This window comes from Lepisosteus oculatus, chromosome 3, assembly GCF_040954835.1.
Source record: "Lepisosteus oculatus isolate fLepOcu1 chromosome 3, fLepOcu1.hap2, whole genome shotgun sequence".
Taxonomy (NCBI): domain Eukaryota; kingdom Metazoa; phylum Chordata; class Actinopteri; order Semionotiformes; family Lepisosteidae; genus Lepisosteus; species Lepisosteus oculatus.
The window spans coordinates 16,830,228-16,857,628 of NC_090698.1; the positions used below are offsets into that span (position 1 = coordinate 16,830,228).

The window sequence follows — 27,401 nt, forward strand, 5'->3', positions numbered from 1 at the left end:
CAAGGAGCTGGATAATGACTAACATGCAGACAAGTAAGATACATTATTTTCTTAATGAGCTGGTTGATATTCTAATCAAGAAAAGTTAAGCACTTTGGAGGAAACGCTTGAAACAATACTTTCAAACTTTTTAATTAGTTTGGAGGTAGAGGAGATCAAGAGCAACACGAATGGCAGGGCAGCCTTTTTATAGAGTTAATGGCAATTAAGATGTGAAGGCATTCTTTCTACTGTCATTGACTTAATTAATGTGTTTTGCATTGTGAAGGGCTTGAAATCTGAACAACTTGTCTTTATACATAATTGTACATAAAATAATTTCTTGATATCTGCAACATTTGCTGAAAACATTTCTGTTTAATATAGGAATATACTGACAGTGAGACTAACAACAAATGTATTGAATAACACTTTGAATAGTCCATTAGGTATCTTTAAATTACTCTATTACCAAAATAATGCTGAACAATCTGCAGAAAAATTTTACTAAGGCTAAGAAGCTAGAGTCAGAATCTTGTTAAATCAGTGTTTTCAGTTCTGTAGAACTATTTAACTAGTCTATGATGCTCTTCTTAATGAAGGATAATTTTAATATTTTGTACACAATTTGTGTTTTAAGATTGTTCCAGACCCTTACAACCACATACTTTTTTTTTCAATAATTTTGAAAACAGTAAGGAAGAGTGGGAAGTTATACTAATACTTTTTCTTTATTCGGTGTGACCTGCTCAGTGCTGATGTGATATATCCTCATGGTCAACGTGAGATTTTTCTGAGTTGTTTGGCAGGAATACTTGTTAATGATTTCTAATCAGTAAACATAAAACAGGTACTGTAGCAAAAAGTAAAAAGAAAAACACAAAAGTGTTTCATATCAAATATAATATGAAATGTATCACTTTTTTTAGATATAAGTATATACTAATCTATTTTTATCCCAAATATTTTTATTTTAATACTGTACCTCCCAATTTTGGAGTTACCAGTAATGAATCTGCTTGCATTATGACCTTAATGCTCACTCCAGCATTAAACATTTGAAGACCATATGCATGCTGTCCTCAGACAAGCATCACCAAACTAGTTTTCACACAGTGAGCCTACTAATGTATACAACAGAGTCATGTTTACTGGAGGAGTGATGCAGCTCTTACTGACAGCACTGGAAGTCCACAGCACCAGTCTAGGCATTGGCATAACTGTTGAATGGCTGACTAAAGAAACTCTAGATGACTGAAGCCCACAGAGCCCTGGAAGCACTTGGCCAGTATTCTTTCCGCTACTGTGGGGTTCCAGTCGCAGAGGACTAATGACATTTTACTGCTTAGTATGCCTCTGCCCTTTTAGCACAAAATCCTTTCCAATCCAAGAAACACTGCAGAGAAAACATTATGAAAGCAGGAAACTGAGAGCAATTTGCCTTGATTCGTCTGTCAGAAGGCTTTGCTATATTATATATTTTCAGTGTAAGTGTAATGCAGATGGTGGTGGTGTTTTATTCTGTAGAAAAGATATCTGCGCTGGGATGAATAAGCCCTGCGAGACATTGGGACTCTCCCATCTGTCTGGAATGTGTCAGGCCCACAGAAGCTGCAATATCAATGAGGATTCTGGCCTCCCTGTTGCTTTCACAGTGGCACACGAGCTGGGACACAGGTAACGTACTGTAGTGCATTATAACTTTTCCTTTTCCTATGTCGTTTCTTGATAGATTTCATGACCACTTTAGTATTTTTTTGTAGAGAATAAAACTTTGACAACAAATGTGATAATCTTATTTCTGCATATGTTCCTGTCGGTATTTAGTTTTACTCATTAATAGATATTTCCAAAGCAAATTGGATTTCTCCAAAAAATGAATACAAAGATAACATAACATACAGTACCATTAAATATGTTCTTTCAGTCCAGCTGAAACCTTTTCATTTTTCATGTCAATAGCTGTTGAATCTAGATTAATTCCAGCTCTGAGAAAATGAATCTTTGAAGAGATATATTGCATGTCTTTGTCATATGACAGATAAGATTTAGTTAATTTAGTTGGGTTGAGATATTCTTGTATTGGCTTTGTCCTGTAAATATATTCATATATATGTATTTCATTTTATGCCATCTGAGAGGTCAAAAGCTCAATGGAAGTGTTAGGGGTGAGTATTAAAAATGTATAAAAAGATGTGAAATTATTGCACTTCTGTGGAAATGTTACTTTAAAACAGACTCAAAAAGTTCTCATTTGAAATAAACTACCTCCTGACATAGAATACCTTTGTCTCTTAGGAAGTTAATAGTCTAGGTTTAATAATTTATGTCTTTAGGGGATTAAAACACTATGGAATGGTGTTAGTTGTGTAAGTGGCTTGCAGTTTTCTTAATGTTTGTTCAAATATTTAGTTGACTGTTCCTAAGAACATAAGATACTTTTAATGCCAGTAGCAGTATTCCTGCCTTCTAGACTAATTTAATCAGATGTCAGAAGCTAAACTGGGCCTGAGAAGTGCTGGAACGGGAGACTGCTAAGAAAAACCATGTGTTCGCTGCAAGTGGTGTTAGTGCTGTAGCTCCTTGTAATGTTAATTCTTTGTTCTCTGCCTGTAACGTTCAAATATGTTTTTTCTAAAAACTTTCTAAAATATTGATTAGCTTCCAAAACAACTCTCAAAAGGCCGCATTTATCTTTTAAATATTTCTTTCATAAGTTCAATCACACAATCATGTGTGTGCATAAATGTGAAGGCTGGTGATTTCAATATTGAAGTACAGTGTATAGAGGCTCAGCTACAAGCACTTTGGAAGCATACGGTATTAGGGAGTTGAAAATCTTAGTTTTTAAAGTAACATTAGTCACAAATATGTAGCAAGAAAAGTCTGGATTAGTCTGCTTTTGAATTAAAGCATTTAGTTTAAATGAATTATTAAATTATAAGAATATAGTTGGTGCTTTAATAATTATTTATTTTGCTTTCCACCCGAAGAAAGCTCCACAGCTGAAATGTGTTTCTTTTCTTCCCTTTTCAGCATGGAATAAACCTTTACTTGTTCCTTTGCAGCCTATGCATCCTGTCGCAGCTACCTACTTGATTTATTATTTTTGTTTGTTTCAAAGCATGCTATTTAGTCGTTTTTTTACTGTGTATCTCACATTTGACTATTTTCCATCCTATTATCGGGATGTGTATGAATAGAGTAATTTCAGGATAACACAGAGGTCAAATAAATGATCAAAGATAATTTATCAAAGACTGAACACTGTAAATAATATTACTATATAAACTTTAAGAAGTGATTGATGGAGGAATTGACAGATACAGTGCCCTGTTTATGGAGATTTGTTGTTTTTGATGTTTGATGTTTGCTGGAGAATAGGGCAAAAAAGTCACACTGATCACAAATTGAAGTAGCGTTTTTCAGGAATACAATTTAGTCCTAGATCTCAGCCATCACATCTCATCCAGAAAAACAAAATCCATTATTATTCACAAACAATAATTGTGGTTGTAATTCTTGTCTTTGCAGTTTTGGGATTCACCACGACGGGCAGGGAAATGACTGTGAACAAGGAAGGCATCCCTTCATAATGTCTCGCCAGTTACAGTACGATGCATCACCGCTCACATGGTCAACCTGCAGCAAGGACTACATCACACGCTTCCTGGAGTGAGTATAGAGCTCCAATGTTAGCAAAGCACTGAACATTAGGAACATCACTGGGATTAAAATATTGAATCCTGCCGAGTCAAGCCCAGCAAATAGTTTTCACTATTAATGCATTTGCATGTTCCAATGCAAGATGAATTTAAACTCAAAGCTTTTCTGTAAAGTGATTTTACACTGCATTTGGTATTTGTGTAATTAATGGTGGTTTTACATGTCTTACTTAAATTATCCTCATGGCACTTTGTAATTCCTCAGTGTGTCCTACGTTTCAGTATAAATCATTGCTACAGTACCTATAAATTTAATCTCTGTCCATATCTGATTCAGTGTACCTACACATTGCTTGTTGAATCACCACCTCTGTGCACCCAGAATGATGACTTGGAAAAATCTGATAAGAGTTTATTACTATTATTGTTCTAGTATGATGAATGATGAAGGCACTACTATGATGAGATAATATTACTGGCAGCTCTTAACATTTGTGAGATCTAGAAATAAAAAGTGATAGAAAGGAGAATATTTATAAGAGAAACACCAAATTATTTTAAAATAATTTGAGCAGAAACATAGGCTACAGTTTTAATTAGAAATATTGTTCAGTGTTGGAAAGATAATAATAATTTCATACACTTACTGTATATAGTGCTTTTCTGGATGCTCCACTCAAAGTGCTTTACAGGTAAAGAGGACCTTAGAGTGCACTAGTACACTCACCACACATCAACTATAAGTGGGGAAGAAAACAGAGTAATGATGCCAATTGATAGACAGGGATTACTAGAAGGCTACAATTGGTAAAGGCCAGGGAGACATTTGGCCAGGACACCAGGGTTAACACCATCTCATCTTGCTATCACTATACTGGGGCATTAGGACCTACATACAGTAGACTGCAGGGTGAGTGCTCCCTACTCTCTGAAATATTCATGCTTGGCATTAAGCCTAATTAAATAAAATAAAAGCTTACATGACATTGGACCATTAAAATGGACCCATGTATGCAAATGGCTCTGACATTCAGAAACTAAAAAAAATGGTCTTAATTTTTCTTGGACACTCTGAGGTTCAATTTCTTAAAACTTAGTGATAACCCTTCACACTACAATGAGCACATGGGATATAAGTGGTGTTTCTTCCCTTTTAATTTTGATATTATGGGAATATGCCAATACATGAGGTTAAGAAGTAATGTTCATCTTTTCACTCTCTGATTTTTAATCCTTGATGTATCCTTACTGTATATACATCTTTTGGAGGGCTGGGTGGTAATTTCCTCATTACTACACACCAGATAATGAGACTTTGCACTGGTTTTTCCAGCTAAGTCATGTGTTTCTACTTAATCAGATCCCAATAGTATTATATTAAAAGCTAGGGATAAAACTGGTAGATAAAATGGAAAAGTAAGGCAAGAAAATGTCTTTGGAATAAAGTTGACTTCAAATAAATGTAAAACCAGCTAATAAATTGTTTAACATTCCTCTGAAACTTCAAACTTATGTCTGTTATTTTTTCATCAGTTAACCTGATGAATGCAAACTAAATTAAAAAATGAAGAAATCAATTAGTAATTATATTAGCAAGAGAAAGGTTGGTTTTAAACTCTCCTGCCCCCATGTAGAGGGCTAAAAGACTATTTTTCTTTATTTTGTTTGTACTCTAGGGTGATAATTATTTCAGATAAATTAAAATGTCACAAAATGTGTCCATGTTGATTTTGAATAGTTTTATGTTTTTTAGACTTTCTTTTCAGAGGCATGTTTTCTCTTCCTGTATTATTTCTCATAAAACATTACTTAAGACTCAAAGAAATTTGTCATTTAGACACTATGTGTATTTTTACATTATAATTAATTGATTTGAATTTATTTTGTAACTTTCTACTGGTGTGGTGAACATTTTTCCCATGTAATTTCCTTACCTTATCAGGTATCTTGTTTCTTGTGATTTCTTTGTTTCAATTTCAGTATTTCCTAATTACAATGGTGGAAGCCACATTGAAGTCCAGGAGATGCGGTCCATTTAAAATATTACAGTTTGGTTTCAGATCATAGTCTTACCTTATGGCTGCTGCTCATACAGCAACTTAAATCCTCAATTACTACAGTATATGAGCTGCAGAGCAGGACTGAACGTCTCAGAGTGTTGTGTATGGTTTTGGTTACCGTGCTACAAAAAGGGACATTGCTGCTCTGGAACCAATTCAGAGAATGGGAAGGAAAAAACAATGTACAGCATGTGTATATATACATATATATAAGCTTTTGGCCATCATTGTTCACTCGTAAGTTAATTTACAATGGGGGCTACCACCACTAGTTCTAGTATGTTTGTACAGTAGGTTAGCCTAAATCACCTGTTTCTAACTATTGGGTCCACTTGTATCTTATTGAGCAATTAAATTAGAATAATTAACAAATCACCTGCTTAGTTCAGTTATTCCAATTAGGTCCTTTAGAAAATCATGGTTTAATGTTAATGTATAAAACCTGTAGGATGGTATATCTTGGACCAGGGCAGGAGTCTCTTCATCTACAGTCTGTTTAGAGCATTTTTTAAAAGTATGAATCTTTCTCTATCAGGTTTCATCTTCATTTGTTACATATCAGGAGGTGACTCTGGGACTGCTGGTATAATGTAGAAAGCAATGAACCAGGCACACGTGAAATCTATACTTACTTTTTACTTTCCAGCCTCGTGTGTTTCTTACATATTGTTTTTTTTAACCAGTTTTCAGTCCCCCTCCCCCCACCCCACACAAGCTTTACAGCAGGTACAGTAGATGCTGTCAAGCTGAACATGCTGTTGAATTTCAAAGTTTGCCTCAGGGAGCTTTGATACACTCATTAGCAATGCCACTGCTCACTTCAGTTAGGCATGTTGTCAGAAACACATTGCTTCCTGCGTGATTCTGGATGAAAAGTATTGTTTTCCTGTAGTGATGTTCTCAAGCTCTTCTTTGTATTCCTGTCTGAAAGTCGTGGCTGGGGTTCTTGTCTGGACGATCGCCCTTCTAAGAAAGACCTGACAGCTCCAGCTGCTGCTCCTGGGGTTCTGTACACTATCCATCAGCAGTGCCAACTGCAGTACGGACCCAGTGCCACCTTCTGTGAAGAAGTGGAGGTGAGTTATCCCTAATAATGGCATTAACCCACAATAAGTTCTTTTTTTTCTTTCCTGTTCCATCACAGGAGAATATTCTGGCAGTCTTGAAAAGCATGCTAACATTTGCTTTAGCAGATAAAACCATTGAATTGCTGAAGTCCTAGAAACTGGAATGATGAATCAGCATATGCTTATGTATCCCCAAGAACCAGGAATATAACCAAACCATGGCCTGGCCATTCAGCCCATGAGATCTTCCCATTTTTCTGTACATTCTGTTCAGGGTACATTGGATACATTTCAGTGTTCAGTTCTGTTCTGATAGACTGCATTGTATTAACTGAGCAGCAGTATGGAGTAGTAGTAGGGCTCTGAACTTGCAATTAGATGGTTGTGAGTTCAGATCAGTGGGGACACTGTTGTAGTATTTATCCGTGAGGTACAGTATTTCACTCAGATTGTTGCAGGATAATAGCCAGCTGTATAAATGTGTACAAATGTACTGTATGATGCACACTTATTAATAAGGCAATCTATTAATGCCTTATTCAGATTATGAATTGTTCACTAAGGATAACAACACCCAAGAAAGTATTATGGAGTGTTTAGACAAAATTTGGCTTAACCCACTTGGCTGAGGGCTAACCTCCTGGCCACAGGACAAAGAGGCTAGGACTCCTATGCAGAGTGAGGAGTGACCAAGGGGGAGCTGCAATGGTGGAGATGGGATGTATCAAGATGTACGAGAGGGAGACGAGGGGATTACTTTCGGTATTTATAGTGTTTTAGGAGAAGATATCATGTCAGGAGTGATTGCTAATTACTGACAGCTGAGTCTGATTGAACTTGGTTGTTGTCATCCCTCCTGAACATTCATTCTAAACCCCATTTAATTTCCCTGGAAGTTTACAAATGGCCTGTACTTTGTGTGAAAAAAGTTTCCAAATGTCATTGGAAGATGCTTAACAATTGTAAGTTGTGTTGTTTTCTTTTTTTTCTTCCTTTAAACATTTTAGTCTCCCCTAAGCCTTTATTTAGGAAAAATTGAAGAGATAGAGTTGAATCAACATCTTCATTTTAAGTTATGCCTTTTTTCCCTGCAATGAATCTGGCTGCTCTTCTTCTGAGTATGACCGAGAACTGAATATGAGTTATGGACATAAATTTAGGAAGATTGTCCTGAATGTGTCCTGGATCTTTAACGGTTATCTGTCCTGCTAGTTTGCTGAAACCTTCTCTGCAGTTGGGACACAGGAGCGGCTTACTCCATAGTGTCTGGCAACACTAGCACATGACGTGCCTGGCTACAGCATGCTAATGGCCCTCTCCCTTGCTTCTGGTGACATTTGAGGCATTATGGAATGCACAGAAAACTGACAAAGTGTGGCCTTTTTCTTGCAGTGAGCTAAGCCTTGAATTAAGGCCTTTTTAAAGTTGACCTGATCCTACATTGTTCCACCTGGACCAGGTTGGGAAAAAGTGCACCTAACGAGCTTTCATGTGATTGGCAAGTTGCAGTGCCTCACTGCACAAGCTGTATTGCTGGTCAGAGGGCTGAAAACAAATTGACAACTTTTTGTGAAAGTGCATAAGCTATAACTATAGTATTCTTATTCCAGAAAATGTTGCGTTTCTTTTTCACATCAGTATATATATCTAGTTCAAATTCTTAGATGTTATTATCATTAATTATTTAGAATATTAATGGTGGCTATTTTGACCTGCATGACTCTGATCTTGACACAACAAATCTGGGATCAGTAATCCAAAACCGGGCTGGTAGAACAAGTAAATAACAAGGATAAAGAAGTAGGATGGATGATTGTGGAGTCTGGGCATCTTTCATTTGTCAGGGAAGATGGTTTCTATTCAGTGGTGGCTAAGTAGACATGACGACTTTCACACTGTGAAAGATATTGCACAGTTACAATAACAAACAGCCTCTGAATCGTCCTTTTCATTGATGTTAAGGATTTTGACTTTTTGGAGCACTTCACATTGATCTTCAAGCCAAAGCAATATGTTGGGCCTATTATTGGAAACACATAGGCACTCATAAGGGACTTTAATTCTCAGTTTCATTTTCCTTAGGAAAAATACAGTTCCAGTAAAAGTAAACTGAATCGAAAAGAGAAACAAAAACAACTATCTTTGTGGGCTAGAACATTCAATAAATGATTGGTTCAGCTATGGGTTTATATTAGCCTTAACCCTTTGAACGTTTAGTAGTTAAAAGGAAGTTTGGACATATGGAAGTAAAGAGTAAAGTATTTTTCCATTCCATTTGTACTTAATAGTTTGTCAATAATGCATTTAAACTTTATCTATAGCAAAAACTGCAAAGATCTGTTGTTGTTTTAACTTAGAACAGAAATGTTCCTGTTGCTGTTTTGTGAATGTTGTAGCCATCCAACACAACCATATCAAGTAGTTTGAAAATAAGTCCCTGAACTCCTTTAGAGGCCTTTTTTCCCCAGACACAAGATTTCATCTGTATGTGGATATTGTTACGTTTTTTTACATTGTTAAGTTGCTCTTTTTTTTAAATAACTGAACTAACAAAAGAAAATGGGACAGCAGAAGTGTGACTTAGAATGATGACTAGGATTAATTAAATGCACATTTCATGTATTTCCAAGTACATAATCAAAGTGCTTTATACTGCAACTCTGTTTAAACTTTTAGGACATACAGTATGACACAGTCATTACTCCCAGGATCCCATTGAGTGTTTAGTGCACAATTGCTTTTGAAGCATTCAAAGGGTTAAATAGGAAATTCAAAGTTAACTTGATTGCTCAAAACTGTCATGGTTGAAAAGTGACATAATTTCAGATGAGACTTAATTGTATAAAGAAAAAAGCCTCTGGGTAATAATTGAATGATCCTAAAATAACTCCACTCTAAAAAATAAATTCTGGACATGGTCTGACAGCCTTTGTAACTAATCTTTCAAATTATTACTTTGTATGATTCATCTTTCAACTTTCATTTGAAAAACATCATCAGTTTTGTATCAAAGAGCCTATTCTAGAGCCTTCCTGTTAAAACAGACTAATAAAATCAAGGGCTTGTTCTCCAGCCATTTTCACCTTAAGTACCTGTCTTATTAATAAGTAAGAATGGATTTGTTTGAACTGAAGAATTGCCTGTGCTTTGTCATTAACAGAGACTGCTCTTCAGGAACTATATTAAAAGTGTCAATTTAACGAGAGGGCTGATTCCTTGTTTTTCATTTTGATTTAAATTATTATCCATTTCATATACAAATGAGAAAATAATTATTTCTGTTTTATGTTTGTTAAATGAATATGTGTTTTTCACTTGCTTCTAAGCTATCAAATAGCACATACAGGCATTGTGGATGTACTGGTATACCTAAACATCCTACTTTAAACATCATCTGTCAAATATGTGTACTCTATTGTACATGTATAAAACTGCCTTCAAGTTGTACTTATAAGACTTCTTTCTCTGAAGGCCTCCCCGTTGTACACGACCACATCTGTTCACGAAGTCTGGGAAATGAAGACATTTCTTGTCTTAGTGCAAGTTTTCTTTACTCAGTTTTTTCATAACTTCATAAAACAGAAGATGGAATAAAATCTTAATGGGAACATTACTTTTGACCTTTGTACTTCTGTATATCTTCTATAGATCAGGTAAACCAAAAGAACCTCAGCACGCCACCACCTCCAGACCAACACTTTTCTGGCTTTCCATTTTAGAATATACCCATTCCTGGATTCACCAATGTAATTCTAAAGCTGTTTATAAGGTAAAAATTTGGAAAATCAAAAATAAATCCCATTACTTTATATGTGAATTGTGAAAGAACACTGTTTATGTAAATAGCCCTACCGTATGTATCCTAGTATAGCAGTTAAAAAGTTAAACAGAGAAGGTAAAGAGCACAAGCACTCAGAGCTACTGTACTGTGCTGTGGGAGTTACAGCAAACAATTTGTAAACAAGGTGTTCCTAAATCAAGAGGTAGGTGTATTTTAAGATTATTATAGTAAAACATTTGCAGAATTCAGATAAACATAGCAAGAAAAGCAGTCAGTACATTTGTAGGGAAACTCTTGCAGGGATAGGTATTTAGAGTTAATCTCTGAGAGACAATGGTGTCTTTCTATGGCCTTTGTACATTTATTTCAGAACTACACTCAATGCAGTGTGACATCTTGTATTAGTGAATGATTAAAATCTTATTGTAGAAATATATATTTGGTGTATCTTTATTTTCCTGAAAGCAGTTGTATAATAAGATTAATGGACTCCAGATTGTGTAGTATGATAGCATAAAAACATTTCCAGAGTGGTAAATGGATTTGGCTGGCTACTTTGTATTTAACTGTAATAAACTCAAGCTTCTCCAAGACACACCGTGTTAAACAGTATTACTTTAGGAAAAAGTGAACACCTTTCAAAGTCATTGTGCTCTCAGTAAGCTAAGCCCACACTTTCTGTTTATTGATTGGGCTAATTACAGTGAAGGAAGCAATGCTTGTCCTTCTATATACTGTACTGTACTCCTACTCAAAAGTGACTGCTCAGAGAGAAGTGCTCCATTATCATCAAATAAATCTTCCTTTTTGTCCCACAGCCCTTCTTTGTGTTTGTGTGCTTATAATAAGATAAAAGTCAAAAGTTCATATAAAACTTGTTTAAATCTTCTTTTTGGAACCATTGGCAGTCAGTGAATTTTTCTTAAGAATATGGCATTAAAAGGTGAAGCAGCATAACATGAATACAGATTACGCACAAAGATAAAATGTCCTCACCTGTTCTCTCTCCATTCATTTGGTGAACTTCATAGACTGAAGGTATTGCATTTTATTGCATTATTGAATTTATTGCTTTTTTAGAAGAGAGAAATGGAAGAATCATCTCAGTGATTATAATATAATGTGCATTGTATTTGTAATTGTACACATTTTGTTAGTATACACTGGGATCCAACAAGTGGATATAAAATAAAATAATGCATTATTTTGCACTTCAGGTACAAGTGCAGTAAAACGGCTTCATTGTAGACATACCTCATTACTCTAGACACAGGTCTATTGTGAGTTCTACACAAGACCTGTGTCTAAGACATTGCAGTAGTACGCCTTTGATTTTGAGAAGAGACTATTTGAATTCATACAGTATATACACACATTGATTCATCTTCTTTATCAATTCTCATTTGGTTAAAAGAATAAAGTTGCCCTGCTTTTTTAGGTTTTTTACTGAAATACCTGTAGACTTAAAAGAAACCTTTATTTCTTATTCGTGTTTTCATTAGAAATTTGGAAGACAAATTTATTTTTAATGTCTGAGGGGCTCAGGAATAATGAAAACCTTGGATACACTGCGTATCCAGGTTGAAATAGTATTATTCATAAAACGTAAAGAAAGAAAATCTTGGGGCAATTGCTTCTATAAAATATAAAATATGGAACAGCAACATCAGAGTGGAGGTTAAGGTGTGATGGTCTGAGTAGCATGCAAGACTTGTAATGATTTATTGCAATCTGACTACATTGTTCTACATTAAAGTCTAGGCATGGGACATCATCTGTTGCTCTTCCTGCCGACATATGTTGACATCCTGACTCTTCTAATAAAGAGTCTTCCATGCATTTTCTAACCACTTCTTTCAATTTCAATTCAGGTTACCTTCCATTCAATGTCAGATTTTAAATTTTGATTGCTAATCAGATTGTTCGAATCTAATTCCTTCCAGTCAGCAAATGAGATCTACTGTAGCTACTAAAAAGTGTTTGTCAAACAATTGTTATAGCAGATGTGTCCAATTCATATTGTTGTGACACTAATTAAATTTCATAATGGAAATTAAATATTAAAAATGATAACATATGATAAAAAGTCTCAATGTACAAATAGAGGGAGACTTACCTCACTATCAAGTCACTCAATTTACTGTTCTCTACTCAGATACAGAATTCATGCTTAAGAATGTGCATTTTTACTGAGCTTTAGGGAACTAATTGGCTTAGCATGATACCAGCAAAGTTGTAATAAAATACTTTAGATTGCAGTCTTTAATGGAACTTTTTTTGTGTGTGCAATTACAGAATGTTTGCCAAACTCTTTGGTGTTCAGTGAATGGTTCATGCCGTTCCAAGTTGGACTCACCTGCAGATGGAACCAGATGTGGAGAAGATAAGGTATTTATTTGCCTATTCACATATTAGTTCTGCCTGCCATTCAGTTTTATCCTGATCTGCATTCAGATTATTCATTTTCAGTAAAAAATTTCAATACCCTTTTTGAGGTTTTGGGAGTTGACATGGAAGTTAAGTCTGCTGTCTCATAGCTCTTGGATTTGACTCCTTTGGTGTCAGTTTTCGTAGAGTTTGTATTATTCTCCCTCTGTGGCAGTTTTCCCTGGATACTGCAGTGCACCACCCACCTCTGAAAGACAGACTGATTAGGTCTGAATGATTCCTGTAAGTCCCAGGTAATTTATAAATCCAGGGCGAGAGAGTGCAGTTGTACTCTACCCTACAGCAAGGTACTTCACCCGTACTGTTTCAGTTAAGTACTCAGCTGTATAAATGGATGTAAATGTAACTTATTTTGGATAAACATGTCATCCGAATAAACATGAATGTCTCCAAGTTCCTATATTGGACTGGATCACTGTCTTCTTTTGTGCATGTCACTTTTGCATTGTGAATGCCTTTTTGGCACCAGCGCAGGAAATGCATTTTTGATTTGGTAGTGTTCAGTCAGATTTCTGCAGGAAGTGAGTAGCTCGTAATCAGTGCACAAAAACAATAATCCTAAACAAGGAGAAATTGTAGAAAGGGCAGCTGGAAGAGAATAATTATACTCATGCTGTCCTGTAAACCCCTGTATCATTATCTTTTGATGGTTGTTATTTAAAACAACTTATTATTACATTCTTTTTGTAGTACTGTATGTAGGTACATATAGTAAGTGTTGTCAAACACTAACCAGAGATATGTTGTGTAGTTCACTTTAAAATGTTTATTTTTCCAACTTTTTGATTTTTCTAAAAAAATCAGTTTTATCAGATAATTTATTTTCAAAATGAACTTTTATTTTTAGATTTAGTTATATTATTTATTCATTAAGAATTATTATTATTATTATTATTATTATTATTATTATTGTTATTATTATTTGCATTTTTTTTTAACACATGAATTATCTAGCTTGATCTCATCAGTGGTACTGGTGAACCAGAAGGTGGCACTCTTGCCCCCAGACCAAAATTTTCAAACCAAAGTCCCAACATGGCAACTGGGGACATTATGCTTTAGGGAGAAATATTACCTTAAAGCCCTGAAAACTTGATCATTATCCCCGGTGTCCTGGCTAAATTCTGGTGGGCCCACTTCTATATACAGTATCTTATGTTAACAGTATTATTTAGCATTACTCCAGAGGTTTCTGTACATGCAGTTCTCATTAGTGAGAATGATTTCCATGAGTTATCCTACTCTCACCCACATTTCTGCCTCCCTATTACATTATATCTGTACCTTACACTTAACTGTGTATTTAGGTGGGGTAATGACCCTTCAGTACCTGATTCTTCTAGTATAATGAAAGTTCAAAAGAAATATTTTTCTTCTTTTAAGTGTTATACTGTACTTCAATTATAGTGATTCCACAAGCAGAAAATTTTAAGTGTTCCACTTTCAAGTTATTCAGTGTAAATACTGTAATGTTACTTCCAAACTGTTTGAGTTCTCTTTTTTTTTACTTTCAAATACCAGTTTATTGATTTTTAACTTCTTTTGCTTCATGATATAAAGATGAAAATACATTTTCTAGGACAGAAATACACTTCTAGGAAAAAGCTGCTGATATATTTATGAGCAAATCACAACAAATATCAAAGTTTGAAGCGGAAAAACCTCAGCAGCATCTTTCTATCCTTAACTGTTCATTAACTGTTATTCATTAAATGTTCATTAGGCTATGAATATGCATTCTCCTCAGGAACAAAGGATACTGAATGTGACACACTGAAAAGCCAATCTGTGGAAAAGTTTGTTTAGCAATATAGTGGATAGTTACATCTCTAATATGTTTTGACTCAATCTTATTTTCAATCAGTTTTCATGGCAACTGATCAAGAAAGAGAAAATGTATATTTTTTTATGTGGGGTGATGAGTCACACAAATTCAGCATTGCAAAATTTAAGAAGGACAATTCCTCATTTAGTCTATTAGGTGTAACAATATAGTTGTGCTTCTTTATGTAACAATATTCAATCCAAGTTACTTCCTCTAATGTTCTTGTCAACTTTCTCATTAGCCTCGAATTTCAAGTAATTTACTAAGTTATGTTTTGTATGTGAATGACAAACCTAGTGTTCTGCTTTTTTTCAAATCTGATGTTGTAGTTGTCCTCCTGTGTTCATTTATACAATCCCTAGGAGTCCATCTGCCTTTTCTAAGATATACTAAGATATGTAGCAGTAAGCAAGGACTTTCTGTAGCTTAAATAACTCCTGAAGAACAGATGGTGAAACACTTCAGATAAAAGATATCATGTGTTTTTGGTTTACAAGAATAATTCTTCTTTGTTTCTACTGTGCACTACAATGATTCTGCTTTACAAACTTAAAAATGTTTGAAAGTGGTAGACATAAAATATGCAGTCAAGAATGTGCTATCATTTTGATGTTTAAGTATTTTTTTAAATAATTTCAGACAAAGGAGATGCTGCAGATATGTTTGATTTCTTTGTTTAGTTTTTGAGATCAAGAATATAATCCATGTCAGAACTCATCTGAATTGATGCAGATATTCATTTTCCAATATTCAGATATAAGTGTTACACATCTTTTATGCATCAGTATAATTGTAGTAAAGTATATTCCTTAATCTGCACAAATTTTGCTATAAAATATGTATCCAAGTATTTAGTCTTTTTTCATTTAAAATAAATACAGTACATACCCTGCAGGCACTTGGATCTACTTTTTAGAGCCTCAGTATTTGTGCCAGGTTTTGCCAGTACAGCAACTGTAGGTCTCAGGTGTGTGATTTGGAGGAAAGCATTTGTGGTCTTCATTGCCTAGGCAGATACCAACTGTGCAGCAGCAAGCAGAGTTGATGAAGAGGAAAAGTTAACTTTGCCTGAGTGGAATTTTCAAATGTAAGAAACACATGTCTGTACCTAGGTCTCCTTTAATCGTCAATGGATAACAAACACACCTTCCAGTTTTGTGCCATTTATTCCCACTTCGCAATGTGTCCCCAGGCTAAGCTTAGATAGAAATTCTAATCCCTTCTTGCTTGAAAAATTGCGCTGCAAATAATTGTGTCACAATCTGAAGTAGACTTAAAAATGGAATATCATGAGAAGTACAAACAACGGGATTAAAAAAGAATGAAACGGAGAATGAAAGACAGAAACATCTGAAGCATCCTGTCTCAAAAATAGGCGTTTTAATAAGAAGGTGATGGTGGTGAAAACAGTAACACTCTAAGGATGCCAGTAGGGTGCATCAACTGCAAGGTTTTTATAATAATGATAATAATATGGCTGTTGTAAAAGAATATTATCGTTAATAATATGGACTTAGTAACACTTTAGAATTATTTACAGATATTCTTGTGATTTTGACGGCACATTTATTCATGTGATCAAGGGTTACACTAAACTCAAAGACAGTAATGCTTCGTTATAACATTATTACATGGCTGTGATATATTTTTATCTTTTAATTTTTTTATCAAGTCATTTAAACATCAGTCACCTTATTTTTAGTCCTGTACTAGGCTATAAACTTAAGTTTAAAACATAAATAAGAATATAAGAAGGTTACAAATGAGAAGAGACCATTCGACCCATAGTATATGTTTGTGAATAGAAATAATTTTACAACATTATACTATTTAGATATATAATTATGAGGTGTATGAATGTTTAAAACTTCTACTACAAGGCGAGTATAATGTATAATATATGACTAGGAATGAAAGATGAATAAGAATAAGTTACTATAACTACTTAACCAGCTTCAGGGAGAAGTAAGGCAGCTGAAGATTTTTCTTCATCTAAATTGGCTTCATAGTTTCTTGGGGAAACCTGATTAATCATAAAATCACATTTTTGACAAAAAAAGTTAAAGTAGGAAGAGATGTAAAGATCTTCCTTTCTGATATGATAAGACAGTCTTCACAATTTAATTTCACACTGGTTATATAATTATTTTATTTTTACCTAAAGTGCTCTGAAAGCAGCCATGTTTAGCCTTTCATGTGAAATGCATATTAAAATATTCTGTTGTCAGCCTTTTTTTAAAGGTTTTAGGCATAGTGAACAGACACCGGTCTTGGAACTTCAAAGTTCTCGTAGGCAACAGGTTAGAAACAAGGGCCTCTTGCAAAGTCTTTCCCTTTTCTTGCCTTGTGGGTCTTTAATCACCTCTGAAACATGGGTGCCTACTAAAGAAGTGTTAGCATGCCTACTGCTAGGTATGACACTCATTCGCATTTGGGTTAGGATTCAAAACTGCTCACCACGAAACCTTACATAGCTGAAATTCATACTCATATATAGTACGTTCACATTGTAATAATACAAAATTGCAGCTTTCTATCAACTAGAATGCATTTCTGCCATGCCTAAAGGGGTAACACTGCAAGCACACAGCAGGAATGATTCCAAACATTGCACACATAACAGACAAACTGCACACAAGGCAGTGAGCAACAAGGATGAGGATGCTGATTGATGGCACAAGATGGCAGCCTTTTGCTCCGTTGCTAATTACTGTAGAAATTTTGTCATCTTGATATTTTTTGTTATTTCTGTACTCTCTGAGAACTCTTCACATAGAGTAGAATTTATGTGAGATGGTGAGTTGCTGTTGTTTATTATGTTCCAGGTCACAGCGAGATTAACTCAAACTAGCTGGCAGAATTGGTGGTGGTCCACCTGCTTCTAAGTCCCTCAATGCATTCACAAGTCTTGTCTAAGGAAGACTTAAGGTAGTGTTAAAATCGTGTTAATTTTGGGAGTTGCCTGTAACTATCATATGTTCTTAATCATAAGATTGACATTGGAGAGTAAAATAGTCCTAGAAAGTTTTTTAAGTGGATAACTTAAGAGTTTCACTGAATATTTGAATACACAGGATTTGACAATGGTAACATACTGTACATTGGACTTCCAGTGCGCATGTAATACAATATGTGATTATTTGTAGCATCTTAATTGCATTTCTTGTACTTCTGTGATTATCTGTAAACAGTAGGACCTCATTTTAAAGTAGATGTATAATTTGTGACTATTTGAATTGTAATTTCATTTTATTCCAGGTCAACTTTAAGAAATGTGGGTTTGATAGGGATCACATTGTGTTTTCATACCATACATTTTAATATAATAACTCCTCTATATTAACATAAATAGATGGTTTATTTATGTATGCATATATTTGCAGAGTCTTCAGAACCCAGCTGAATTACAGCTCTTGAGGATAGGATTTGGTGACCCCAAAAAAATGTTTCATAAGTAATGAAGAAACCACTGAAACTCTGTCAGTCACTGAACACTGTGGACACACCAGACAATTGTTGTCACTGTGCACATAGCATGCAAGCCTTTTAAGTTTAAAGTTTAACCCTCTTTACAGTTTTTTTAGGGTAACCCGAATGTAATGTAATTAGCATGCACTTACATGAGTAGTTAAGCAGACCAGTCCTTATTACTGCTAAGAACGTCCACTTTTATTGGTGATAAGTGAAAGGAAAGTAGTTTGAAATTACAGTATGTCAATTACTTAGGTGTGGATGTTATGACACAAGTAGGAACAAAGTTAAGTGCATGTGAGTATCACTATCTGTTGTCAGTGCAGTCCTGATCTATTCTCAGAGAATAATTATGCTTGTTGCATTCCTCATTTCCACTCTCCAGTCTAACCTATCCTGAACATTCCCCATGGGGAAGGACTGATGAAGGCAGTGAATTCATTTCAAGAGCTATTGTTATTCTTTCTACTTTAAATGTTTGAGGTCCAGAGAGGTTCACTGTAGCTGTCTGTTTAGGTTCCTTGGTATTGTAATCACTATTGTTCCAGATTTAAGCCAATTCCTCAGCTGTTTAACATTACAATATCCATAAATAATTTGTAGTAATTGAAGCATTTAGTTATAGTTTTATTGGATATCTACAGAGTAATAATGTTTCACGTGAAACAATTGTTCTGTGTTTTCAATTACCTTTCCTTTAAAATGCTGGGACATGGGGTTATTTTTATAATGAAGGAAATAAATTCCATTATTTCTTAAGTACTTTAATTAATGTTATGAAGCATTGCTTTAAAGTAAAAAAGAAAATGTGGTTACGGGAAATTACACATGACAGTTGGGCTGTTGTACACAGAACACAAAATAGATTAATTTATCTAAATCAGTAAAGCATGTCTGAGAGTAAGGATATACTGTACTACAGAAGGAAATCTAGTATAATTATTCCCAGTCGTTTCATTTAAAAAAAGTAAAAAAGCTTGTAAAATATTGTGTAGTAAAAATTAATAGCACAATTTTGCTTGGCTGATTTAAATGTTACAAGAATATGATAAAACCATAAATCTTTCTGAGTGTAAATGACTAGGCTGTGTTCTTTCACCGTGGTCTTGTTTGACTTTACAAGAGCTTTGGTTCTTGGTTACAGAACAGAATCTTGAAATCTCCCAACATTTCTGAGTACTGAAAAAGTGTAATTTAGCATTTTTTGTTTAAGTTCCAGATTTGGTTTAATAAAAGAGAGAGAGAGAAAATCATCCAAGAAATATTCCTATAAAGATTAAAAAACATCAAATGATTTCAGTGAAGATCCAGAGAAAATACTAACAAGAAAGATCTTTTCAGTCAAACGTCCTTTTTGGTTCCTGGCAAGGTCTTGACATAGGAGCTCCCTGGACTTTAATATCTTATCTCTAATGTCATTTTGAAATGTTAATCTGAATAATGTAAGAACATTGATAAAAATGAGAAAGGGATTCATCCCATGTAGACTGTTTGGTAGTTAATTGATGTCAGGATCTCATTCAACTGTTTCTTGAAAGGAAAACAAAATGTTGGTTTCAACGGCAAGGCTCGAGAGCTTGTTCAAGATTCTAGATAACATGGTAATAAGTCAGAAAAACCAACAACTGACAAACATACTAACAGGTTATCATGCTAATAAATTACAACAGAGACAATAATACTACACCAGTACTGCAGAAAGAGAGGGTGGTAAAAACATGGTAATTCTTTATTTCTTTTATAGCATGCTTTCAATTGCAATTGTTGCCATTTGCAGTGCATAAAACATTACATCTCTGCATATAATATGATAAAATATCAACGATATAACCTCCAAGGCCTTGACAGTCAAAAATCAATATGAAACTGCCTTGCAGCACTGGGGCCCTTGGTTCAATTCCTTGGGTCCTATCTGTAGTGTTTAAATGTTCTCCCTGTGTTTGCTTGGGTTTCTTCCAGGTACTCCGGTGCGCCAACCCACTAGTAGATTCTAGGGGTGATAGAATGAATGAATCACTTAAAATTCTAGAATCCAACACCTGTAGATAATTAATGAGGGAATGCACACAAGTCTTACTGTTTTTTTCTTCTTCATAGTGGTGTATCTCCGGAGAGTGCGTGATTGTGGGAAAGCTTCCTGAAACGGTGAATGGTGGATGGGGAGTGTGGAGCCGCTGGTCTCACTGCACGCGGACGTGTGGAGCAGGAGTTCAGAGCGCGGAGAGGGAGTGTAACAACCCAAAGTGAGCAGGATTCCTTCCATCTTTTAAGATATGATTTAAAGGGGAACTGCAACGCTATTTTTACATTTCGGGGTTAGAAAGAATCATTGCATTTCAGATCACAGTAAAAGTAAAATGTACATGGTAATATGTAGAACCTTCAATTTACATCACAGAAATAAATTAAATTTCCAGGTATGTGCAGCATCATTTTCTGAGATTCGGAATGAGGCGACAAAAATTCCAGTGACATGAAGTGGCCCTATTACAATTTAAACAAGCAGGCTTGTGAATCTATTTCTTTAATCCAATAGAAATATTGCTCTCTACTTCAAGATGGTTTCGCCAATAAATGGAGCTTAATTTGTTAACTCTGTACACAGATCACATTGGAAACCTTCTACTGGAGTATCTGCTGCATAGCCTGTATTTAATTTGTTCGTATATCAGCATTACATTAGTCATTACGGTAATTAGCGAGCAGGAAAGGGGTTGCATCACATCAATATATATATACAGTATATACACACTGATACATCTGCTGTGATCAGCAATGCCCTTCATCTTCACCTTTCACACTTTTCTTTCACAAATCTCAATCTTTGAATGTCAATTAGCGTAGTAGGTTTTGTCTTCCTATAATGCAAGAGGCCTTCCTCTTCTTTGTTGAATCAATTTAGTTTTCCTTTTATTCTTCTTGGATACACCAATGTGTGACTGGGAATTGGCAAGTTCTGCCCTGTTCACTTGGCCTGGTAGTAACCTGGCCTGGGAGTTACACTGAAGAGTTACCTATCGAACCTCACTCCTATGTCTTTGTGAAGTGGAAGGATACTAGGGGACATTCAATAGCCAAACAGTTGGCAAACCAGCCTGGACTCGAGCCCAGAACTTAAGAGCTGTGGGGCATCAACACTCCAGTAAATGATCTAGCTTGATATGCTCTTTCTTTACTGTACATCTGGTTCGTGTGCTAATTAATTAATGTTTTTCTTTCACTTTTTTCACTACAGATACTAAATCGGTACATCTGTAGTGTCTGTGTCATTTTTGCATTGATGGTTCAAGGTGCCCATCACAATTTAGGCTACATAGCATCTTTTTGAGAAAAAAACATTTAAGCATGAGAAGAACATATCACCTTGCCACTTTTAACATACTACTGGATTAAGTAGAGGAACATACTGTAGCTTACTGTATACTCTATATATAATTTTTATATATTCAATCTGATCCACTTGCTCATAGTGACACACCCTTATATCTACAGAAAGCATGAACAGCACAAAGACATGGGTGCTGAGGATTCACAAAACTTAATTCCATATTTACAGATGCATCCACTCAGAACGCAAGGTATTTCTTTTAAACGTGTTACCTGTGAAGCGGCACATTGTGTTGTGTAATTCACTCGCCAAAGACAATCGATAGGTGGCACTTGTGGTCTGTTAGATGTTAGTGAAACAATTGCTTCATTTAATCTGTTTCTCTGCTGTGTAAATTTAAATCCACTTAATGGAATATTAATATGGAATTTTCCAACTAATGGGAAGCTGAAAATAAGTATATAAGTACATGTAATATATACCTAATTTAATGAAAATTTCAGCAATAAGTAATTAGGAAACAATTTAACTTTAAATTTTGATTATGAAAAATATATTTCACACATACTGTACTGTACTGTAGTGTCTGTAAAGTCATATGGTCTAACACAGTGGTTCTCAAACTGTGGTACGCGTACCGGCAGTGGTATGTGGAGTGCCGCCAAGTGGTAAGCCAAATGACCCTGGAACTGTGTCGTGTGCGCTGAAAAATCGGGACGGGTTTTCATATTTTGTATTTTAATACGTGTCGAGTACGCAGCCTACGTACTACGATACAGTGCGCGCTAGTAGTTCAGTGAACACAAGAGATACTCTGTAATTCTATACCACTCTATAGGAATGCGTGCTACGGATGCAAGTGACCAATTGTATTTAAAAAAAGCTACCGTATCTCCAGCAAATAGGGAGAAAGGAGAATGTGCGTGATTTTGGAACAATGCTACCGTTCTAAACACAGGAATGCATAGAAATACGTGCTACGAACGCAGGTAATCTTGTGAGCACACGAAAGCGTGATAACAGAAAAATATTTAACTGTTCTAATTTGAGAAAAATACACAGAGTGTCTCTGTGTTTCGCTCCCATGCGAATGAAATAAAAACTTTAAATAAATACGGAAATAAAAACGGAAACATGGAAAAATGCAAGCTTGGGGATTGCTAAAGCAGGTAAGCTACACTATTTTTGAAGAACCTTATTTACCGTTGGCAAAAGAGCTGACGTATTATGTGTAGAGAAAAAGCTGCTAAACAGCGTCCTGCTGCCCCCTCCCCCTGAAAGACACAGTCATTCATAGAATTATTGAAATGAAGGATATATCAAAAGTACACTGATAGAGCGCGTTAAGATGAGCAGATGTTTTTCACTGCAATTAGATGAGTCTGTAGCCGATTTGGCCAATTTGCTCGTTTACGTTAGATACGAGTTTGAGGACATGTCCCATGAAGACTTTCTGTTCTGTAAACCGCTACCAAAAGGGACTACTGGAGAGTACATATTTCAGCTTCTGAATGAATTTATCGAAAAGAATGGCCTCGACTGGATAAAATGGGTCTGAGTTTGTACAGACGGTGCTAGAGCAATGACAAGCCGACATAACGGTGTAGTTGCACGAATTAGATAGGTTGCTCCAGAAATTAATGTGCGCATTACAACATCCACCGCAAGACCTTTGCCGTCAAGAAAATGCCTGACGATTTAATATCTGTTAGACTCTGTTGTGAATTGTATCAAGGCTCGAAAAATTAATTCACATCTGCTTTGCTCAACTTAACAGGCTCACCCCTCTCACTGAAATGGTGCTTTTTTATCAGTTGTTGTTAATGTTTTTTGTCTGTAAAACACTTTGAGGAGCCACCTTTAAAGGCGCTATGTCAAATTAAGTTTATTATTATAATATTTATTATATGTATGTGTGAGTATGTGCACGCGCGCTCATATTGGTCATTGAGAATTTCTGGGGTTCCTATGAGAAGATTACTTGTAGGTGGTACTTGGATGCTTTGGTTGGATTAGTGGTGGTACTTGGTCCAAAAAGTTTGAGAACCACTGGTCTAACACATAACATATACCTATTATAGTACATACAGTGAATGGTAGTGGCAGCTAAATATAAAAAACAAATTAAACATGAAACATAAACATTTCATGCATCAAAGTCTTTAACATTAGTCTTCAGTAACATATGGTTGTTATTTTGGACAAAGTTTTGACATGCTTGTTCTAACTATGTAAAGTTTATATACTTCATAAAAAGCTATAATGTTTATACTTTTCTAAGAATATATAAAAAGAACACTGTATTTGCTGTTGTTATAGTTGTACAAAAGTTGTAGTGCCGGTTTGATATCACTTAAAAGGTAGTATTAATATGGAATCATACAGATCCAGCCATTCAGAATGCACTATTCTAACAATATTCTGTTGTGGGACTTCACTACTTTGTACAACTTCCAGGTGCTGCAGTGAATCGTTAATGTGGCATGGTGAATCATTTGCGTTATCGCCAGAAAACTCCTGGTTTTGAATCCCAGTCAATGCTGAGCTCCTTGAGACCATTGTTGTACTAAACTGCCACCTGGGCGCAATGCACTACATTAGAGTCTATGAATGTTTCATTGTCCATTACAGCTATAAGGACAGCAACATTTAAAATGAATCTCAAAATGTTTCCGCAACATCCACAATTGATAGTTTTAGCTCCCAAAATTTCTTTAGCTACATGATTCCATATTAATATTACCTATTAGTAAATTTAGGAAGTCATTTTTAGTAAAACAATAGTAAAATAGGAAGTCAAAAGATGGCCTTAGCTATCAGGACTTTGTGTCAAGGTGTTTCTTTCAAAACTTCAGTGGAAACGGTGGCCTTGAAGTTGGGTATTTTTAAAACTCAGGACTAAACAGGCAATCAGATTAAGTCATCAGTTACAGTATCACAAAAAACAGACACAGTGGTCTCCCACTGACCAGATTTGGGAACCACAGCCTTAGGTGGCCAGACAGATGGATATACAAAAATTTTGAACATCACTCTAAAAAACAAACTGGTCCAAGAAAACCAAAGTCTTTATGTTTTTTTGTCTAGATTTCAAGATTCTTAAATTCAAAAGACATATTTATCAGGCAAGGCACATAATGTCACGGATGTCGGAAAGGACGAACCGTGGAATGGCGGGAGAGCGTAAAAGACCCTATGCGTAGCGGCAAAACTGGGGGGTTAGCCCGGGCTCAGCTGTTCAGGAAATTACCTATACAGTAGAAACCAATGCCCTCAGGTAGTGGACGTGGGGCAACCTGGAGCTAGGCGGGTCTCAGGACATCGGAACGTCAATACTGAGTCAAGGCAAATATAAGACCAAGAAATATATAACCCCAGAGAGAGAGAAACACTGGAAGGACAGCAAAGCACCGGAAACAACAGACAGGACAGAGAAGGAGCGCCCTCTGGCTGTAGAAGGCGTGACACATAACTTTAGTGAAATAATTGATAATTGTCATAATGTTTTAATCTATAATGAGAAACTACTTTAGCTTTTAAGTAAGTGAAAAAGCTATTAATTGCCTGATGTGGAAATATTTTAGTTCTTGTCTGCAGTGGGAATGGAGACTTTATAAACAGACAGTTTGAGGGAATCCTAGTGGAGCTGTAACATTTGTTGACTTAATCTGTGTTAATTTCATTTTTATTGTTATGCAGCATTTCCCAGATGCAAATCCCTATCTTGCTTGCAAATTGTTGAAACAAAAATCTCAATAAAACATTTTATTCTCATTTGAACCATTACAAAGCATTATTGATCTACTGTATCTATAATTTCTACAGCTAATATTTAATTATTGAATCTTTTTAAAAAGAGAAACTCTCTGAGGCCAGAGAAAACTTTTCTGAACAAAACTTTTTATTTTTAACATGAGCACATTTTGCAGTTTAAATGGTGGTAGAAATGTCATAAATTCTTCTAATTAAATTTAGAAATTTACATGAAGTAATTTGTTGTTGTTTTATAATAATAATTCCTTACATTTACAGTATATAGCACTTTCAAAGAGCTTCACAGGCAATGGGCATTCTCCTCCACCACCACCAATGTATACTCCCCACCTGGATGATTCAACAGCAGTATGCACCAATATAAAGTGATGAAGCCAATAAATAAGTGAGGATTATTAGGAGGGCATGACTGGTGAAGGCTGGGGGAAATTTGGCCATGACATTAGGGTAACACCCCTATTCGTTTTGAGAAACACCCTGGATTTTTAATGACCACGGAGAGTCAGGACCTCTGTTTTACATCTTAATGGTGGCGCCTTTTTTAAAGTATACTGTATCCATCACAATACTGGGGCTTAAGGACCAACACAGACCACAGGGCGAGCACTCCATACAGTATTTGTCCCACTTTTCCAACAGCAACCTTAGCTTTCCCAGGAGGTCTCCCTTCCAGGTACTCAAACCTGCTTAGCTTTAGTGGACTGATAATATTTGAACAATTTACAAAAGCTCTTTTAATCCATATCTTGATTAAAGATATATGATATCATACAATATCATAATTTTGAACAAAATAAAACACAGCATCTTAATCATATGTCATACAGTATATCCTATATCCTATATCCTATGTCCTACTGTATGTCCTATATCATATATCACTAAGATGCTGTGTTTTTTTTTTGGTCAAGAGTAGAATATGATTATGACTAAGCCGGTATTAACTGGACATACACACCCTTGAATGATACATATGACCTCAGAGGTCTGGATACAGAAAGCGGTTTCTCTCTTCAAAACAAGTCGAATCCATGCCTCCATACCAACTGAGTGATTGATGCTTCTGATTGGCTTGATTGCTTACATTTGAAATGATGACAGTAATTATCTTTTCACTGTTCAACATTTTTCCCCATTAAAAAAAACCTACTTAATTTTGACTAAAAAGTGTTCATGGAACTTATTCATTAACACACTCAAGCACGTTTTCCAGTTTATGTTGCCAAATAATTTTGAAGGATAGTAGGAGTCAGTTTGACCTTTGTAGTATTTTTCTGCTTTGTAGTAATTTTCTGCTGTAGCAAACTGCTATGAGGGTGCATTTTGAAGGGTGTTCAATTGCATAATAGAATGATAACCGCAAATTAAGTAGAAGAAGGAGAAAAGGCTTTCTGTTTTTCTGGAAATTACTGTTGTAAAGTTTCAATAATTTAGAACTTAAATAATGTAATCCCAATTAATCGTTTTGTCAGTCATTTCTTCTTTTGTAAGGGGCATAAATAACAATTATTATGTAAGTCAAGGTGTTCCTCCAGAGTTTTACAGTACTGTGTTAGTCATGAATGCTGCCAGGGAAACTCTGTACTGTAGCTCTTGTTAATTACCTGTACACTCCATGGTTTGATCATGTCTCCACAGTCTCAGTTGTTTGACTCTTTCATTTTCCAGTAACAGAGCTGATGACCATATCTTGCGTATGTCATCTGGATTGTTTCTGTGGCAGGCTGGAGCATTTGATTTCATCTCTGGATTCTGTAAGAGGTGTTTATATGAAGGTCCATGCAGTTCCACATGATTCTCCAGTTTTCAGTGGTGTTGAATCCTGATATGTTTGCCTTTGTTGGATAGGATCCAGAGAGCTTTCGGGGAATTTCGGGGAATTTTGGAATGTGGACGGGATCTTCTTTGTACAGTACATCTGTTGTAGAAACTGATGGAGCCCACAGAGTTTGATCAAGGCAGTAGTTCATCCACATGAAGCTGTGGAAGAGTTGTGGACTTTG

The 27,401-nt window shown here is 35.5% G+C and overlaps 1 protein-coding gene across 1 annotated transcript in view; it reads left to right on the top strand.

Annotated features, from left to right (window-relative positions):
* The window catches only part of adamts12 (ADAM metallopeptidase with thrombospondin type 1 motif, 12), a 146,618-nt gene that overhangs the window by 65,215 nt on the left and 54,002 nt on the right, over nt 1-27,401 (top strand). Inside the window, exons 7-11 of the mRNA XM_006627246.3 lie at nt 1,507-1,656; nt 3,514-3,654; nt 6,636-6,780; nt 12,848-12,940; nt 20,394-20,539. Coding sequence (XP_006627309.2) covers nt 1,507-1,656; nt 3,514-3,654; nt 6,636-6,780; nt 12,848-12,940; nt 20,394-20,539 — 675 coding nt within the window. The remainder of the gene's footprint in view (nt 1-1,506; nt 1,657-3,513; nt 3,655-6,635; nt 6,781-12,847; nt 12,941-20,393; nt 20,540-27,401) is intronic.